At 46.4% G+C, this 20,535-nt stretch overlaps 1 protein-coding gene across 3 annotated transcripts in view; it reads left to right on the top strand.

Annotated features, from left to right (window-relative positions):
* The window catches only part of LOC124025617 (lipopolysaccharide-induced tumor necrosis factor-alpha factor homolog), a 34,073-nt gene extending 20,318 nt beyond the window's left edge, over positions 1 to 13,755 (top strand). Inside the window, exons 3-6 of one of the 3 annotated variants that reach the window (XM_046338964.1) lie at positions 9,285 to 9,409; positions 9,723 to 9,932; positions 12,081 to 12,228; positions 12,754 to 13,755. In XM_046338964.1, coding sequence (XP_046194920.1) covers positions 9,285 to 9,409; positions 9,723 to 9,932; positions 12,081 to 12,228; positions 12,754 to 12,859 — 589 coding nt within the window. In that variant the 3' untranslated portion in view covers positions 12,860 to 13,755. Of the gene's footprint in view, positions 1 to 9,280; positions 9,410 to 9,722; positions 9,933 to 12,080; positions 12,229 to 12,753 lie in introns of all 3 variants that reach the window. The other 2 variants (XM_046338967.1, XM_046338966.1) reach the window with 2 other exon arrangements.
* The last annotated feature ends 6,780 nt before the right edge of the window (positions 13,756 to 20,535 follow it).

Here is a 20,535-nt window from a genome sequence, read left to right as displayed (position 1 = left end):
TCCGGCCGGGGCGGGGTTCTTTTTTGTTAAGAAGAAGGACGGTACTCTGCGCCCCTGCGTGGATTATCGAGGGCTGAATGACATAACGGTTAAGAATCGTTATCCGCTTCCCCTTATGTCATCAGCCTTCGAGATTCTGCAGGGAGCCAGGTGCTTTACTAAGTTGGACCTTCGTAACGCTTACCATCTCGTGCGCATCAGAGAGGGGGACGAGTGGAAAACGGCGTTTAACACTCCGTTAGGGCATTTTGAGTACCGGGTTCTGCCGTTCGGTCTCGCCAATGCGCCAGCTGTTTTTCAGGCATTAGTTAATGATGTTCTGAGAGACATGCTGAACATCTTTGTTTTTGTCTATCTTGACGATATCCTGATTTTTTCTCCGTCACTCGAGATTCATGTTCAGCACGTTCGACGTGTTCTACAGCGCCTTTTAGAGAATTGTCTCTACGTAAAGGCTGAGAAGTGCTCTTTTCATGTCTCCTCCGTTACTTTTCTCGGTTCCGTTATTTCCGCTGAAGGCATTCAGATGGATTCCGCTAAGGTCCAAGCTGTCAGTGATTGGCCCGTTCCAAGGTCACGTGTCGAGTTGCAGCGCTTTTTAGGTTTCGCTAATTTCTATCGGCGTTTCATTCGTAATTTCGGTCAAGTTGCTGCCCCTCTCACAGCTCTTACTTCTGTCAAGACGTGTTTTAAGTGGTCCGGTTCCGCCCAGGGAGCTTTTGATCTTCTTAAAGAACGTTTTACGTCCGCTCCTATCCTCGTTACTCCTGACGTCACTAGACAATTCATTGTCGAGGTTGACGCTTCAGAGGTAGGCGTGGGAGCCATTCTATCCCAGCGCTTCCAGTCTGACGATAAGGTTCATCCTTGCGCTTATTTTTCTCATCGCCTGTCGCCATCTGAGCGCAACTATGATGTGGGTAACCGTGAACTGCTCGCCATCCGCTTAGCCCTAGGTGAATGGCGACAGTGGTTGGAGGGGGCGACCGTTCCTTTTGTCGTTTGGACAGACCATAAGAACCTTGAGTACATCCGTTCTGCCAAACGACTTAATGCCCGTCAAGCTCGTTGGGCGTTGTTTTTCGCTCGTTTCGAGTTTGTGATTTCTTACCGTCCGGGTAGCAAGAACACCAAGCCTGATGCCTTATCCCGTCTGTTTAGTTCTTCTGTGGCTTCTACTGATCCCAAGGGGATTCTTCCTTATGGGCGTGTTGTCGGGTTAACAGTCTGGGGAATTGAAAGACAGGTTAAGCAAGCACTCACGCACACTGCGTCGCCGCGCGCTTGTCCTAGTAACCTCCTTTTCGTTCCTGTTTCCACTCGTCTGGCTGTTCTTCAGTGGGCTCACTCTGCCAAGTTAGCTGGTCATCCCGGTGTTCGAGGCACTCTTGCGTCTATTCGCCAGCGCTTTTGGTGGCCGACTCAGGAGCGTGACAAGCGCCGTTTCGTGGCTGCTTGTTCGGACTGCGCGCAGACTAAGTCGGGTAACTCTCCTCCTGCCGGTCGTCTCAGACCGCTCCCCATTCCTTCTCGACCATGGTCTCACATCGCCTTAGACTTCATTACCGGTCTGCCTTTGTCTGCGGGGAAGACTGTGATTCTTACGGTTGTCGATAGGTTCTCTAAGGCGGCACATTTCATTCCCTCGCTAAACTTCCTTCCGCTAAGGAGACGGCACAAATCATTATTGAGAATGTATTCAGAATTCATGGCCTCCCGTTAGACGCCGTTTCAGACAGAGGCCCGCAATTCACGTCACAGTTTTGGAGGGAGTTCTGTCGTTTGATTGGTGCGTCCGTCAGTCTCTCTTCCGGGTTTCATCCCCAGTCTAACGGTCAAGCAGAGAGGGCCAATCAGACGATTGGTCGCATACTACGCAGCCTTTCTTTCAGAAACCCTGCGTCTTGGGCAGAACAGCTCCCCTGGGCAGAATACGCTCACAATTCGCTTCCTTCGTCTGCTACCGGGTTATCTCCGTTTCAGAGTAGTCTGGGTTACCAGCCTCCTCTGTTCTCATCCCAGCTTGCCGAGTCCAGCGTTCCCTCCGCTCAAGCGTTTGTCCAACGTTGTGAGCGCACCTGGAGGAGGGTGAGGTCTGCACTTTGCCGTTACAGGGCACAGACGATGAGAGCCGCCAATAAACGCAGGATTAAGAGTCCAAGGTATTGTTGCGGCCAGAGAGTGTGGCTTTCCACTCGCAACCTTCCTCTTACGACAGCTTCTCGTAAGTTGACTCCGCGGTTCATTGGTCCGTTCCGTGTCTCCCAGGTCGTCAATGCTGTCGCTGTGCGACTGCTTCTTCCGCGACATCTTCGTCGCGTCCATCCTGTCTTCCATGTCTCCTGTGTTAAGCCCTTTCTTCGCACCCCGTTCGTCTTCCCTCCCCCTCCCGTCCTTGTCGAGAGCGCACCTATTTACAAGGTACATAAGATCATGGACATGCGTTCTCGGGGACGGGGTCACCAATACTTAGTGGATTGGGAGGGTTACGGTCCTGAGGAGAGGAGTTGGGTTCCGTCTCGGGACGTGCTGGACCGTTCACTCATCGATGATTTCCTCCGTTGCCGCCAGGATTCCTCCTCGAGTGCGCCAGGAGGCGCTCGGTGAGTGGGGGTACTGTCATGTTTGTCATTTATTATCATGTCTTGTCCCTGTGCTCCCCATTCTATTCGTTTCCCTCTGCTGGTCTTATTTGGTTCTTTCCCTCTTTCTATCCCTCTCTCTCCCCTCCCTCTCTCACTCTCTCGCTCTCTCTTCTCTCTATCGTTCCGTTCCTGCTCCCAGCTGTTCCTATTCCCCTAATCATCATTTAGTCTTCCCACACCTGTTCCCGATCCTTTCCCTGATTAGAGTCCCTATTTATTCCTTTGTGTTCCGTTCCTGTCCCGTCGGTTCCTTGTTTAGTATTCACCATGCTGTGATTGCGTTTCGCCCTGTCCTGTCGTGTTTTTGCTGTGATTGTGTATCGCCCTGTCCTGTCGTGTTTTTTGCCTTCATCAGATGCTGCGTGTGAGCAGGTGTCTCTGTCAACTACGGCCTGCGCCTACCCGAAGCGACCTGCAGTCTGTGGCCGCTTCTCCTGTTATTCCCCTCTACAGACTAGAGGATTTCTGTTATTCCCTGTTTGGACTTGAATAAACTCTGTTTCTGTTAAGTCGCTTTTGGGTCCTCTTTCACCTGCATGACAAAATCATTAAATTTCAGCTTAGGAGTCATTGGGGTCGTCATTGTGAATTTGCTTTAATCGGAATTTAATTTAATTCAATCGGAATTTAATCGTAGCTTGATCGGAATTCTCTCAGACTATCTGAATATAATTAGAATATACCTAGCCGGCGTTAGTTAATATCAACGATGTATTCGAGAAGACACTACTGCTCGTATTCTGCCTTATCTCAGAGCTTCTCCTTAGTATATTTAGTTCGAGAAAAAAGAATGAGTCGGTATAGCATTTGTGGAGCGCGCAACCAAGGGATCTATTCGACTATTTAGTCTCAATATTAAATATTATATTCAGATATTATTTCAATTATACATCAGTCATTTTGTTCCCGATTGTACATTTAACACAGAAGACACAGATACATTCAACATATAAGTTTCGGATTTATCATATAACCCTCATAGAGTTCTATCTCTCTCTCTCCAACTAACCACCAACAGTCTTAATGTAAATGATTACTACAACATTGCATTTTAATAGAAACAGTTACAAATACACGTGTTCTCTGACCCCTATCAGCCGACCCCTATCAGACCGGTCCTACCGGGTTTAATGGATAGAATTCAACCTTATCCTGGATAAGATTCAATTTTCTCCCCTACTGACCCCTATCGTGCTGACCCCTATCAGAACTAAAATTACATATGTCCGACCCCTATCAGTGGACCTCTATCAGACTGGCCTCGACCGGGTCGCGGGACAAAATTACAATTTATCCCCTCGGCGCCAGGTTTAATGGACAAAAATGAATCTATCCCCTTACTGATCTCTATCTCACTGACCCCTATCGGAACTATTCCAGGCCTCAAGTGATCTCTCATCAATTGAAAGCTATCAGACTGGCCTCGACCGGGTCGCGGGACAAAATTACAATTTATCCCCTCGGCGCCAGGTTTAATGAATAAAATGTAATTTATTCCCTTACTGATATCTCATCAATGATTTATATCACCACGGCCGTCGCCGGTTTGTTACCACATATGTTTACTTCACTGTTCTTTGACTCGTCAGCAAATTATAAATTTACACAAGAATTCATACTCACTCGGTAATACGGATCAAAATTTGGACAGACTATACGACAATATGCAAAGTTTGATTTAACAGGTTTTGCTTACCTTGTTTATGGTGCACCATGAGATCAGTTTCCCGAGTTGAGCAGAATTGTTGTCCTCCCCCGAAAGTCTTCACCCGTCCTCCGTGAACCGTCCTTTCACATATTATTATTATTATTATTATTCACCAACTCGCCCTCACACACCCAAATCAACTCACTTCGACTGAATCGTTAGTAAACCATCCTCTGCTACCAAGAATCTGTTGATAATGGGATATGTAGAAGGGCGAGCCGGTCAAGGATCGATTCAGACAAAGTGGTAAATTGTATGACAAGCGACAGTTTATTCAGAGTAAAGATATCTGGTACAGCGTAATTACGGGCCATTCCGTTAGCTCATGAGGAACCAGCAAAAAAAGGCCCGATAACAGATTGCAAGCATGTTATGTACAGTACAGAAAGTAGGTTGAGTCTGGAAGTCCCGGTCTTTTGGTTGGCCACAGTTGAGGTGTTGTCTTCTTGGATTGGTCCTGTTGAGCCGTCCGTCGTTCCTCCGGGTCTCGTCGGGCTGTTCTCAGTCACACAATGTTCGGCTAGGAAGGAGATTGTGTGTGTGTGCTTGTGTCTGCAAGTCAAGGCTGTGTCTCTTCCTCCCAATGTGTGGGTGTATGTCTTATCTGTGTGTCCTCGGCAGTTAGTGTGTGTATGTGTGTGTGCTGTGTGTGTGTGGGTGTGGAAGCTATCCTGTATGGGACCTAACATGTTTCACTGTGAAAATACGTTGTCTCAGTTATAGCAATGTAATAGCAGTAAGCTGGTCATTTGCATAAGAAATAGCACTTCCTTACTCTGTCGACCAGGGCCCTTAGGGTAGTGTACTACTGTCGACCAGGGCCCTTAGGGTAGTGTACTACTGTCGACCAGGGCCCATAGGGTAGTGTAGGGTAGTGCACTACTGTCGACCAGGGCCCATAGGGTAGTGTAGGGTAGTGTACTACTGTCGACCAGGGCCCATAGGGTAGTGTACTACTGTTGACCAGGGCCCATAGGGTAGTGTACTACTGTCGACCAGAGCCCATAGGGTAGTGTACTACTGTTGACCAGGGCCCTTAGGGTAGTGTACTACTGTCGACCAGGGCCCTTAGGGTAGTGTACTACTGTCGACCAGGGCCCTTAGGGTAGTGTACTACTGTCGACCAGGGCCCATAGGGTAGTGTACTACTGTCGACCAGGGCCCATAGGGTAGTGTACTACTGTTGACCAGGGCCCATAGGGTAGTGTACTACTGTCGACCAGGGCCCTTAGGGTAGTGTACTACTGTTGACCAGGGCCCTTAGGGTAGTGTACTACTGTCGACCAGGGCCCATAGGGTAGTGTACTACTGTTGACCAGGGCCCATAGGGTAGTGTAGGGTAGTGTACTACTGTCGACCAGGGCCCATAGGGTAGTGTACTACTGTTGACCAGGGCCCATAGGGTAGTGTACTACTGTCGACCAGGGCCCTTAGGGTAGTGTACTACTGTCGACCAGGGCCCATAGGGTAGTGTACTACTGTCGACCAGGGCCCATAGGGTAGTGTACTACTGTTGACCAGGGCCCATAGGGTAGTGTACTACTGTCGACCAGGGCCCATAGGGTAGTGTACTACTGTTGACCAGGGCCCATAGGGTAGTGTACTACTGTCGACCAGGGCCCATAGGGTAGTGTACTACTGTTGACCAGGGCCCATAGGGTAGTGTACTACTGTCGACCAGGGCCCATAGGGTAGTGTACTACTGTCGACCAGGGCCCTTAGGGTAGTGTACTACTGTCGACCAGGGCCCATAGGACTCCGGTTAAAAGTAGTGAACGACAGTATATTGTGAATAGGCTGTTCCCTCAAATGTTTTCATTACTGAGCAAATTTCAGGTCTGCTGAAGTTAGTTTTAATCAGGGGCTTAACTTTACTGGGGACATGTCCCCCCACATTCTGAAATTCCTTAAGTCCCCCCCAGTTGTATCATTGAAATGTGATACAAAACGAGGCACCGGTGTGCTTTAGGACCATGCGGACGCCTCAGAGCGGTCAGGTAGGTTGTTTGGAGTGTTTATCTGAGTGGATAAAAATAATACAATTATGTCCCCCCCACTTCTAAAACCAAAGTTGCGCCCCTGGTTTTAACAGTGATCAAGTAGACTATTATTTGATCACAATGTAGGACTACCAGAGGGGCCTACCATCAAAAACAATGGGGAAAATGCATCCCATAATATTTTAACATGGAAATAGCTGTTCTATCATTAAGCCTACAGTAGCAGCCAATGTGTGGTGTTCAATGTTGGCCTACATTCTATGAGACGTTTGAAAAAACACATCCAGGGCTTGTTGACATGAACCTGTTTATCCACTTGTCCTTCAGACAAGGAGGCGACTGAAAATGTTGTTGAGTTGTTTGATGCAAGAAACCATTTTATTCCCATACCATTATTACAGAAAACCTGACTAATACAACACTGACCCTTTAACACAAAAAAGCTCTTTACCTGAATCACTTTTCAAAGAAGTCTAGAAATGCACACGTGTTGTGTCTTGTAGGAAACAAACACTCCTCCATTGAGGATTACAACTGATCTATAACTGGGCTAATAACTCACTAACTAGCAAAGGATATGAACAAATGTGCACCCGTGGATACATGCATCTCTCACTTTGATCTCAAAACAAGCTCATCTACTCGCGATCGCTGATTCTGTAAAGACAGGCACGTTCAAACAGTGTTGCCAACTCCTCAATAAGGAAAGTAACTATTGGCTGTCCTAAAAGTCGCTAGAAATCGCTAAATGACTATTGGCTGTCCTAAAAGTCGCTAGAAATCGCTAAATGATTATTGGCTGTCCTAAAAGTCGCTAGAAATCACTAAATGACTATTGGCTGTCATAAAAGTTGCTAGAAATTGCTAAATGACTATTGGCTGTCCTAAAAGTCGCTAGAAATCTCTAAATGACTATTGGCTGTCCTAAAAGTTGCTAGAAATCGCTAAATGACTATTGGCTGTCCTAAAAGTCGCTAGAAATCGCTAAATGACTATTGGCTGTCCTAAAAGTCGCTAGAAATCACTAAATGACTATTGGCTGTCCTAAAAGTTGCTAGAAATCGCTAAATGACTATTGGCTGTCCTAAAAGTTGCTAGAAATCGCTAAATGACTATTGGCTGTCCAAAAAGTCTCTAGAAATCGCTAAATGACTATTGGCTGTCCTAAAAGTCGCTAGAAATCGCTAAATGACTATTGGCTGTCCTAAAAGTCGCTAGAAATCGCTAAATGACGTCTTTGCATAATTGGCCATGTAATTGTGATGGACGCTGTAGGAGAGAGGAATAAAGTTGTGGGAGAGACAAAATGCAAGTAAAAAACACCCTAAATATGTTTAGAACCACTAATGAACTTTCTTCTGTCGATTCTTTTTTTTTTATGTCAAAATTCCAACCCTCCTTTACCCGGGCTTGGGACCGGCAAAAGTGAACCAAAAGACTCTGGCAGAGTTACTAAGTTTTTTTGTTTATTTGTTTATTTTTTTGTTATTTAGTTTATTTCATTTAAGAATGATGGAGGCCACTGTGTTCTTGGGGACCTTCAATGCTGCATATTTTTTGGTACCCTTCCCCAGATCTGTGCCTCGACACAATCCTGTCTCGGAGCTCTACGGACAATTCCTTCGTCCTCATGGCTTGGTTTTTGCTGTGACATGCACTGTCAACTGTGAAACCTTATTTAGACAGGTGTGTGCCTTTCCAAACCATGTCCAATCAATTGAATTTACCACAGGTGAACTCCAAGTTGTAGAAACATTTCAAAGATGATCAATGGAAACAGGATGCACCTGAGCTCAATTTAGAGTAAATTTTGTAGCAAAGGGTCTGAATACTTATGTAAATAAGGTATTTCTGTTTTGTAAACATTTGCAAACATTTTTAAGAACCTGTTTTTGCTTTGTCATTATGGGGTATTGTGACATCATTATGGGGTATTGTGATGTCATTATGTTGTATTGTGTGTAGATTTCGGAGGATTTTTATTTATTTAATCCATTTTAGAATAAGGCTGTAACTTAAATAAATGTGGAAAAAGTCAAGGGGTCTGAATACTTCCCGAATGCACTGTATGTATAGCGCTGTAGTATAATCTATGCATTTCCTTATAATAGTTTGTTTTTAACGACTGACCTGGTTACTGTAAGTAAAGGTTATTGATAAGCCTGAGGTTAGAATGAATCAGGAGGTTAGAAAGTGTATTTATTTATTGAACCAGGAAGTCCTATTGGGATCAGAAGACCTGTTTCCCAAAGGAGACCACGTAGATCAATGATGTATAGATGATGGGATGTATATAGCTGATTCCAGATGACATACTGCACTGTGTATTATAGCTGATTCCAGATGACATACTGTACTGTGTATTATAGCTGATTCCAGATGACATACTGTACTGTGTATTATAGCTGATTCCAGATGACATACTGTACTATGTATTATAGCTGATTCCAGATGACATACTGTACTGTGTATTATAGCTGATTCCAGATGACATACTGTACTGTGTATTATAGCTGATTCCAGATGACATACTGTACTGTGTATTATAGCTGATTCCAGATGACATACTGCACTATGTATTATAGCTGATTCCAGATGACATAAGTCGCTCTGGATAAGAGCGTCTGCTAAATGACTTAAATGTAAATGTAAATGTATTATAGCTGATTCCAGATGACATACTGCACTGTGTATTATAGCTGATTCCAGATGACATACTGCACTGTGTAATACAGCTGATTCCAGATGACATACTGTACTGTGTATTATAGCTGATTCCAGATTACATACTGTACTGTGTATTATAGGGGGGAGAGAAGGTGAGGGGCAGAGACATATGTTTTCTAAATGTGTTATTTTCATAAGGTGTGCTCAAAGTGTTTGTGCTCACTGTCTTCCACTCTCTCTCTCTCTCAACCCCACCCCAGACAGTATGGAGAAGAGCCAGTATGGACCCCCGCAGGACGTGTCGGCTCCCCCCTACCCCGGCTTCCCAGCGGGCTACCATGGAAGTGGGGGGGGAACAGCCTACCCCCCCCAGCCTGGCTTCCAGGGAGGTAAGATATCAGACCTACACTGATAACCACTCTGTATCCCTGGGTTTGTGTTCCCATAATGCTGGCCAACCACTCTGTATCCCTGGGTTTGTGTTCCCATAATGCTGGCCAACCACTCTGTATCCCTGGGTTTGTGTTCTTATAATGCTGGCCAACCACTCTGTATCCCTGGGTTTGTGTTCCCATAATGCTGACCAACCACTCTGTATTCCTGGGTTTGTGTTCCCATAATGCTGACCAACCATTCTGTATCCCTGGGTTTGTGATAAATTACACAGTGTATTGATGTATTTATTTATCCCTTATTGATCAGGTCCCCAACCCGGCATGTACCCACCACCTCCCCAACCCGGCATGTACCCACCACCTCCCCAACCCGGCATGTACCCACCACCTCCCCAACCCGGCATGTACCCACCACCTCCCCAACCCGGCATGTACCCACCACCTCCCCAACCCGGCATGTACCCACCATCTCCCCAATACGGCACGGGCATGGCACAACCTACAAACGTCCCCAGCGGTGAGTCACACACACTCCCTGAAAAAACTCCAAACTGTCGGACCAAAACTACCTCAATCGGTTCCTTATTTTAGTATTCACAGTACCCAGTGAAAAACGAGAACCAAGTTGGACACACACAGGGTATTGGCTGGACGTCCTGGCCCTAGCAACACCCAGCCTTAGCAACCCCTCGAATATTCTTCCTCTGTAGAGGTTAGAAATATAGAACTAACAACAAGCGACACAATTTTTGGGGGGCCTATTGTTCTATCTTGCTCTGTCTGGTTCTGTCCAGTTCTATTCCATTCTATTGAGTTCTATCCAGTTCTATCCAGTTCTGACCAGTATTTTCCTCTCCCTACAGTAACCCGGGGGGTGGGTATTCTTTCTAGTCCTGTCCAGTTCTATCCAATTCCACAAAGTTATATCCAGTTTTATCCAGTTCTATCCAGTCCTATCAAATTCCATGAAGTTATATCCAGTTTTATCCAGTTCTATCTGGTTCTAACCAATATTCTCTTCCTTCTGCAGTAACCCAGGTGGTGGTTCTGACCAGTTCTATCTGGTTCTAACCAGTATTCTCCTCCCTCTGCAGTAACCCAGGTGGTGGTTCTGACCAGTTCTATCTGGTTCTAACCAGTATTCTCCTCCCTCTGCAGTAACCCAGGTGGTGGTTCTGACCAGTTCTATCTGGTTCTAACCAGCATTCTCCTCCCGCTGCAGTAACCCAGGTGGTGGTTCTGACCAGTTTTATCTGGTTCTAACCAGTATTCTCCTCCCGCTGCAGTAACCCAGGTGGTGGTTCTGTCCTGTTCTATCTGGTTCTAACCAGCATTCTCCTCCCGCTGCAGTAACCCAGGTGGTGGTTCTGACCAGTTTTATCTGGTTCTAACCAGTATTCTCCTCCCTCTGCAGTAACCCAGGTGGTGGTTCTGACCAGTTCTATCTGGTTCTAACCAGTATTCTCCTCCCTCTGCAGTAACCCAGGTGGTGGTTCTGACCAGTTTTATCTGGTTCTAACCAGTATTCTCCTCCCGCTGCAAATCAAATCAAATCAAATCAAATCCAATCAAATTTTATTTGTCACATACACATGGTTAGCAGATGTTAATGCGAGTGTAGCGAAATGCTTGTGCTTCTAGTTCCGACAATGCAGTGATAACCAACAAGTAATCTAACTAACAATTCCAAAACTACTGTCTTATACACAGTGTAAGGGGATAAGGAACATGTACATAAGGATATATGAATGAGTGATGGTACAGAGCAGCATACAGTAGATGGTATCGAGTACAGTATATACATATGAGATGAGTGTGTCGACAAGTAAACAAAGTGGCATAGTTAAAGTGGCTAGTGATACATGTGTTACATAAGGATGCAGTCGATGTTGTAGAGTACAGTATATACATATGCATATGAGATGAATAATGTAGGGTAAGTAACATTATATAAGGTAGCATTGTTTAAAGTGGCTAGTGATATATTTACATCATTTCCCATCAATTCCCATTATTAAAATGGCTGGAGTTGGGTCAGTGTCAATGACAGTGTGTTGGCAGCAGCCACAATGTTAGTGGTGGCTATTTAACAGTCTGATGGCCTTGAGATAGAAGCTGTTTTTCAGTCTCTCGGTCCCAGCTTTGATGCACCTGTACTGACCTCGCCTTCTGGATGATAGCGGGGTGAACAGGCAGTGGTTCGGTGGTTGATGTCCTTGATGATCTTTATGGCCTTCCTGTAACAACGGGTGGTGTAGGTGTCCTGGAGGGCAGGTAGTTTGCCCCCGGTGATGCGTTGTGCAGTCCTCACTACCCTCTGGAGAGCCTTACGGTTGAGGGCGGAGCAGTTGCCGTACCAGGCGGTGATACAGCCCGCCAGGATGCTCTCGATTGTGCATCTGTAGAAGTTTGTGAGTGCTTTTGGTGACAAGCCGAATTTCTTCAGCCTCCTGAGGTTGAATAGGCGCTGCTGCGCCTTCTTCACGACGCTGTCAGTGTGAGTGGACCAATTCAGTTTGTCTGTGATGTGTATGCCGAGGAACTTAAAACTAGCTACCCTCTCCACTACTGTTCCATCGATGTGGATAGGGGGGTGTTCAGTAACCCAGGTGGTGGTTCTGACCAGTTTTATCTGGTTCTAACCAGTATTCTCCTCCCTCTGCAGTAACCCAGGTGGTGATACAGCAGCCGTTGCTAAGAGACGTACCCGGCCAGATAACGTGTCCCCACTGTCAGGTCCTGGTTCTGACAGAGACCACACACACCCCTGGACTGCTCACCTGGCTCATCTGTGGATCACTCGGCTTCCTCCTGTAAGTTGTACACACACGGGGCGGCAGCGTAGCCTAGTGGTTAGAGAGTTGGACTAGTAACCGGAAGGTTGCAAGTTCAAACCCCCGTACAAATCTGTCGTTCTGCCCCTGAACAGGCAGTTAACCCACTGTTCCTAGGCCGTCATTGAAAAGAAGAATTTGTTCTTAACTGACTTGCCTAGTAAAAAAAAAAAAACATTTAAAAAACACACGTGTTTCATCCATCTGTACAGTGTGTTTGTGAGAGAGAGAAAAATGTGGCACACATTTTTTTTCTCTCTCTCACAAACACACATACACTGTACAGATGGATATACACACTGAATCCCCTCTCTCTCTCTCTGTTTCTCTCTCTCTCTCTCTCTGTCTCTCTCTCTCTCTCTGTTTCTCTCTGTCTCTCTCTCTGTTTCTCTCTGTTTCTCTCTCTCTGTCTCTCTCTCTCTCTATCTCTCTCTCTCTGTCTCTCTCTCTCTCTGTCTCTCTCTCCCTCTCTCTCTCTCTGTCTCTCTCTCCCTCCCTCTCTAGGTGCTGGCCATGCTGTTTGGTTCCGCTCTGTGTTGACTCCTGTAAGGACGTAGAACACCGCTGCCCCAACTGCAAGAGAGTGATCCACATCCACAAACGCATGTGAACAGACCAAGATGAGACACCTGCCACAAAGTGATCCACATCCACAAACGCATGTGAACAGACCAAGATGAGACACCTGCCACAAAGTGATCCATATCTGCAAACCTACTGTATATATGAACAGACCTAGCCACAGCCTACTGACAGTTCAGTGCGTAATCCACATCAGAAAGACAATAGTCTACTGTCTCTCTGAAATGACTGCAGCAGGACAGCTTCCTCTACTGTCTCTCTGAAATGACTGCAGCAGGACAGCTTCCTCTACTGTCTCTCTGAAATGACTGCAGCAGGACAGCTTCCTCTACTGTCTCTCTGAAATGACTGCAGCAGGGCAGCTTCCTCTACTGTCTCTCTGAAATGACTACAGCAGGACAGCTTCCTCTACTGTCTCTCTGAAATGACTGCAGCAGGGCAGCTTCCTCTACTGTCTCTCTGAAATGACTGCAGCAGGACAGCTTCCTCTACTGTCTCTCTGAAATGACCACAGCAGGACAGCTTCCTCTACTGTCTCTCTGAAATGACTACAGCAGGACAGCTTCCTCTACTGTCTCTCTGAAATTACTGCGGCAGGGCAGCTTCCTCTACTGTCTCTCTGAAATGACTGCAGCAGGACAGCTTCCTCTACTGTCTCTCTGAAATTACCACAGCAGGACAGCTTCCTCTACTGTCTCTCTGAAATTACCACAGCAGGACAGCTTCCTTTCTGTCAATGGGAATGTGTGACAGGGTATCCTTCACCATATGTGCCGGCTGCAAAGTAAACATGTGCTTAAGGTGAGGCATTAGGGTCAGCAGTGTGGTTATGTTTGATGACTTCGTGGCTGTGCTACTGATTGTAATGATGTTTTTAAATTAAATGGATTGGAAAGTATTGTTCTTTGTAATAAATAACGGTCAAGTTTGTTGATTGGTTGTTTGCTTTTTTGATTGATGAATAAGGATAAGGATTTGAATCATCTCAATAATACCTTTGACTTTTGAGAGGATATGAAATATTATATTATTTCATAAACACACACAATACCAGTAATAGAGGCTATACATAGAAGGTTTCTGTCATCATCTCCAGTAACACACACACACACACACACACACACACACACACACACACACACACACACACACACACGCACACACACACACACACACACACACACACACACACACACACACACACACACACACACACACACACACACACACACACACACACACACACACACACACACACACACACACACACACACACACACACACACACACACACACACACACACACACACACACACACCACCCCTAATCGGTCTGCACTTTAACCCTTTAGTCACTAAAGCTTAGTGAGTCAGAGGTCTCTGGTCTGTTGATTGGAACCAAGGGAGTCTTCAGTTCTTGTAGTGGCAAATCGGTTCAAATATGACACAACCAAGAACTTTGTGAAAATCAATATAGACTTTTAATACAGCAGTATCATAAGCCGGAGCGATCCGCGGAACACACACCCTCCAGAGCTCTCGCTCTTCCTTTTATATCCATGCATACATCATCAGTTCATCCCCCAATGCAAATACAGTTACATCCCAATCTGTGCGTCCTGCTTGTTCAGCCCAGTAACGCCCACATCTGCTTTCGGCAGATGACAAGACCTTTGCTTTGACCTAAAGATAATATACACCCCCCTTTCCTGTGGCCTGTGTTCAGACCCTGTAATTAACCCCATGTGTCCCTCTGCATGTGTCTTTCATCTCCTCCAGCTTCAGTGTCCAGCTGCCCTGTGATTGATGTCTGTAATCCATCACCACCTTCCGGAGACACCTGAAACCCCACCTCTTTAAGGAATACCTAGGATAGGATAAGTAATCCTTCTCACCCCCCCTTTAAGATTTAGATGCACTATTGTAAAGTGACTGTTCTACTGGATGTCATAAGGTGAATGCACCAATTTGTAAGTCGCTCTGGATAAGAGCGTCTGCTAAATGACTTAAATGTAAATGTAATTTAGCTGACCCCTCCTTTTTTCTATCCCTTTGATCCTTGCATGTCCAGCTGGTCTAGGAGTGTTTCTCAGCTATCCCATACCCCCATGGCCTTTATCTGCTTCCTGCCATATACAATAGACAATGCATTTTACCAGAACAGGAAATGAACCCATATGTGTATCTTTCTCTTGTGTTTACTATAATCATGTATATAATTTCTCCCACAGTCTGAGGTCAAGTTCCTGTTCCCTGGCATACTGGGCGTTGTCTCACAGTCAAAGGTGGAGGTGCAGCGAAATGCTTGTGTGTCTAACTCCAACAGTACAGTAATACCTAATGCTTGTGTGTCTAGCTCCAACAGTACAGTAATACCTAATACTTGTGTGTCTAGCTCCAACAGTACAGTAATACCTAATGTTTGTGTGTCTAGTTCCAACAGTACAGTAAAACCTAATGCTTGTGTGTCTAGCTCCAACAGTACAGTAATACCTAATGCTTGTGTGTCTAGCTCCAACAGTACAGTAATACCTAATGCTTGTGTGTCTAGCTCCAACAGTACAGTAATACCTAATGCTTGTGTGTCTAGCTCAAACAGTACAGTAATACCTAATGCTTGTGTGTCTAGCTCCAACAGTACAGTAAAACCTAATGCTTGTGTGTCTAGCTCCAACAGTACAGTAATACCTAATGCTTGTGTGTCTAGCTCCAACAGTACAGTAATACCTAATGCTTGTGTGTCTAGCTCCAACAGTACAGTAATACCTAATGCTTGTGTGTCTAGCTCCAACAGTACAGTAATACCTAATGCTTGTGTGTCTAGCTCCAACAGTACAGTAATACCTAATGCTTGTGTGTCTAGTTCCAACAGTACAGTAAAACCTAATGCTTGTGTGTCTAGCTCCAACAGTACAGTAATACCTAATGCTTGTGTGTCTAGCTCCAACAGTACAGTATTACCTAATGCTTGTGTGTCTAGCTCCAACAGTACAGTAATACCTAATGCTTGTGTGTCTAGCTCCAACAGTACAGTAATACCTAATGCTTGTGTGTCTAGCTCCAACAGTACAGTAATACCTAATGCTTGTGTGTCTAGCTCCAACAGTACAGTAATACCTAATGCTTGTGTGTCTAGCTCCAACAGTACAGTAATACCTAATGCTTGTGTGTCTAGCTCCAACAGTACAGTAAAACCTAATGCTTGTGTGTCTAGCTCCAACAGTACAGTAATACCTAATGCTTGTGTGTCTAGCTCCAACAGTACAGTAAAACCTAATGCTTGTGTGTCTAGCTCCAACAGTACAGTAATACCTAATGCTTGTGTGTCTAGCTCCAACAGTACAGTAATACCTAATGCTTGTGTGTCTAGCTCCAACAGTACAGTAATACCTAATGCTTGTGTGTCTAGCTCCAGCAGTACAGTAATACCTAATGCTTGTGTGTCTAGCTCCAACAGTACAGTAATACCTAATGCTTGTGTGTCTAGCTCCAACAGTACAGTAATACCTAATGCTTGTGTGTCTAGCTCCAACAGTACGGTAATACCTAATGCTTGTGTGTCTAGCTCCAACAGCACAGTAATACCTAATGCTTGTGTTTCTAGCTCCAACAGTACAGTAAAACCTAATGCTTGTGTGTCTAGCTCCAACAGTACAGTAAAACCTAATGCTTGTGTGTCTAGCTCCAACAGTACAGTAATACCTAATGCTTGTGTGTCTAGCTCCAACAGTACAGTAATACCTAATGCTTGTGTGTCTAGCTCCAACAGTACAGTAATAACTAATGCTTGTGTGTCTAGCTCCAACAGTACAGTAATACCTAATGCTTGTGTGTCTAGCTCCAACAGTACAGTAATACCTAATGCTTGTGTGTCTAGCTCCAACAGTACAGTAATACCTAATGCTTGTGTGTCTAGCTCCAACAGTACAGTAATACCTAATGCTTGTGTGTCTAGCTCCAACAGTACAGTAATACCTAATGCTTGTGTGTCTAGCTCCAACAGTACAGTAATACCTAATGCTTGTGTGTCTAGCTCCAACAGTACGGTAATACCTAATGCTTGTGTGTCTAGCTCCAACAGTACAGTAATACCTAATGCTTGTGTGTCTAGCTCCAACAGTACAGTAATACCTAATGCTTGTGTGTCTAGCTCCAACAGTACAGTAATACCTAATGCGTGTGTGTCTAGCTCCAACAGTGCAGTAATATCTAGTAATACACACAAGAAACTGTTGAGCGTGAAAAACCCAGCAGTGTTGCAGTTCTTGACACACACAAACTGGTGCGCCTGACACCTACTACCATACCCACTACCACACCCACTACCACACCCACTACCATACCCACTACCATACCCCCTACCATACCCACTACCACACCTACTACCACACCCACTACCACACCCACTACCATACCCCCTACCATACCCACTACCATACCCACTACCACACCTACTACCATACCCACTACCACACCCACTACCATACCCCCTACCATACCCACTACCATACCCACTACCATACCCACTACCATACCCACTACCACACCTACTACCATACCCACTACCACACCTACTACCGTACCCACTACCATACCTACTACCATACCCACTACCACACCTACTACCATACCCACTACCACACCTACTACCGTACCCACTACCATACCCACTACCACACCTACTACCATACCCACTACCACACCTACTACCGTACCCACTACCACACCCACTACCACACCTACTACCATACCCACTACCACACCTACTACCGTACCCACTACCACACCCACTACCATACCGACTACCATACCCACTACCACACCTACTACCATACCCACTACCATACCCACTACCACACCTACTACCATACCGACTACCATACCCACTACCATACCCACTACCACACCCACTACCATACCCACTACCATACCCACTACCATACCGACTACCATACCCACTACCATACCCACTACCATACCCACTACCATACCCACTACCACACCTACTACCGTACCCACTACCATACCCACTACCACAACTACTACCGTACCCACTACCATACCGACTACCATACCCACTACCATACCGACTACCATACCCACTACCACACCTACTACCACACCCACTACCATACCCACTACCATACCCACTACCATACCCACTACCTTACCCACTACCATACCCACTACCATACCCACTACCATACCCACTACCTTACCCACTACCATACCCACTACCTTACCCACTACCATACCCACTACCTTACCCACTACCATACCCACTACCTTACCCACTACCATACCCACTACCTTACCCACTACCATACCCACTACCATACCCACTACCGTACCCACTACCTTACCCACTACCATACCGACTACCATACCCACTACCATACCCACTACCACACCTACTACCACACCCACTACCACACCCACTACCACACCTACTACCATACCGACTACCATACCTACTACCACACCCACTACCACACCCACTACCACACCTACTACCATACCCACTACCACACCTACTACCGTACCCACTACCATATCCACTACCACACCTACTACCATACCCACTACCACACCTACTACCGTACCCACTACCACACCCACTACCACACCTACTACCATACCCACTACCACACCTACTACCGTACCCACTACCACACCCACTACCATACCGACTACCATACCGACTACCATACCGACTACCATACCCACTACCACACCTACTACCACACCCACTACCATACCCACTACCATACCCACTACCATACCCACTACCACACCTACTACCATACCGACTACCATACCTACTACCACACCCACTACCACACCCACTACCACACCTACTACCATACCCACTACCACACCTACTACCGTACCCACTACCATACCCACTACCACACCTACTACCATACCGACTACCATACCCACTACCATACCCACTACCATACCCACTACCATACCCACTACGAAACCTACTACCGTACCCACTACCATACCGACTACCGTACCCCCTACCATACCCACTACCATACCCACTACCATACCCACTACCACACCCACTACCGTACCCACTACCATACCCACTACCATACCCACTACCATACCGACTACCATACCCACTACCATACCCACTACCATACCCACTACCATACCCACTACCACACCTACTACCGTACCCACTACCATACCCACTACCACAACTGCTACCGTACCCACTACCATACCGACTACCATACCCACTACCATACCGACTACCATACCCACTACCACACCTACTACCACACCCACTACCATACCCACTACCATACCCACTACCATACCCACTACCTTACCCACTACCATACCCACTACCATACCCACTACCATACCCACTACCTTACCCACTACCATACCCACTACCTTACCCACTACCATACCCACTACCTTACCCACTACCATACCCACTACCTTACCCACTACCATACCCACTACCTTACCCACTACCATACCCACACCTACCACTACCGTACCCACTACCTTACCCACTACCATACCGACTACCATACCCACTACCATACCCACTACCACACCTACTACCACACCCACTACCACACCCACTACCACACCTACTACCATACCGACTACCATACCTACTACACCCACTACCACACCCACTACCACACCTACTACCATACCCACTACCACACCTACTACCGTACCCACTACCATACCCACTACCACACCTACTACCATACCCACTACCACACCTACTACCGTACCCACTACCACACCCACTACCACACCTACTACCATACCCACTACCACACCTACTACCACCCACTACCACACCCACTACCATACCGACTACCATACCGACTACCATACCGACTACCATACCCACTACCACACCTACTACCACACCCACTACCATACCCACTACCATATCCACTACCATACCCACTACCACACCCACTACCATACCGACTACCATACCTACTACCACACCCACTACCACACCCACTACCACACCTACTACCATACCCACTACCACACCTACTACCGTACCCACTACCATACCCACTACCATACCCACTACCACACCCACTACCGTACCCACTACCATACCCACTACCACACCTACTACCATACCCACTACCACACCTACTACCGTACCCACTACCATACCCACTACCATACCCACTACCATACCCACTACCACACCTACTACCACACCCACTACCATACCCACTACCATACCCACTACCATACCCACTACCATACCCACTACCATACCCACTACCATACCCACTACCATACCCACTACCATACCCCCTACCTTACCCCCTACCATACCCACTACCATACCCACTACCATACCCACTACCATACCCACTACCATACCCACTACCATACCCACTACCATACCTACTACCATACCCACTACCATACCCTGCTCAAAGGCACTTCAATGTTTTGTCTTGCCCATCCACCCTCTGAATGGCACACATACACAATCCATGTCTCAATTGTCTCAAGGTTAAAAAATAGTCTCCTCCACTTTGTTAGGTTCACCCATCGTGTACCCTGCACTCAGCCCCTCCCAAGCTTCATTATGGCTCCACCCATCGTGTTCCCTGCACTCAGCCCCTCCCAAGCTTCATTATGGCTCCACCCATCGTGTTCCCTGCACTCAGCCCCTCCCAAGCTTCCT

The sequence above is a fragment of the Oncorhynchus gorbuscha genome, unplaced genomic scaffold (genome assembly GCF_021184085.1).
Source record: "Oncorhynchus gorbuscha isolate QuinsamMale2020 ecotype Even-year unplaced genomic scaffold, OgorEven_v1.0 Un_scaffold_2306, whole genome shotgun sequence".
NCBI lineage: Eukaryota > Metazoa > Chordata > Actinopteri > Salmoniformes > Salmonidae > Oncorhynchus > Oncorhynchus gorbuscha.
Note: the sequence above shows the minus strand (reverse complement) of the source record. Positions and strands in the feature narration are given on the sequence as shown.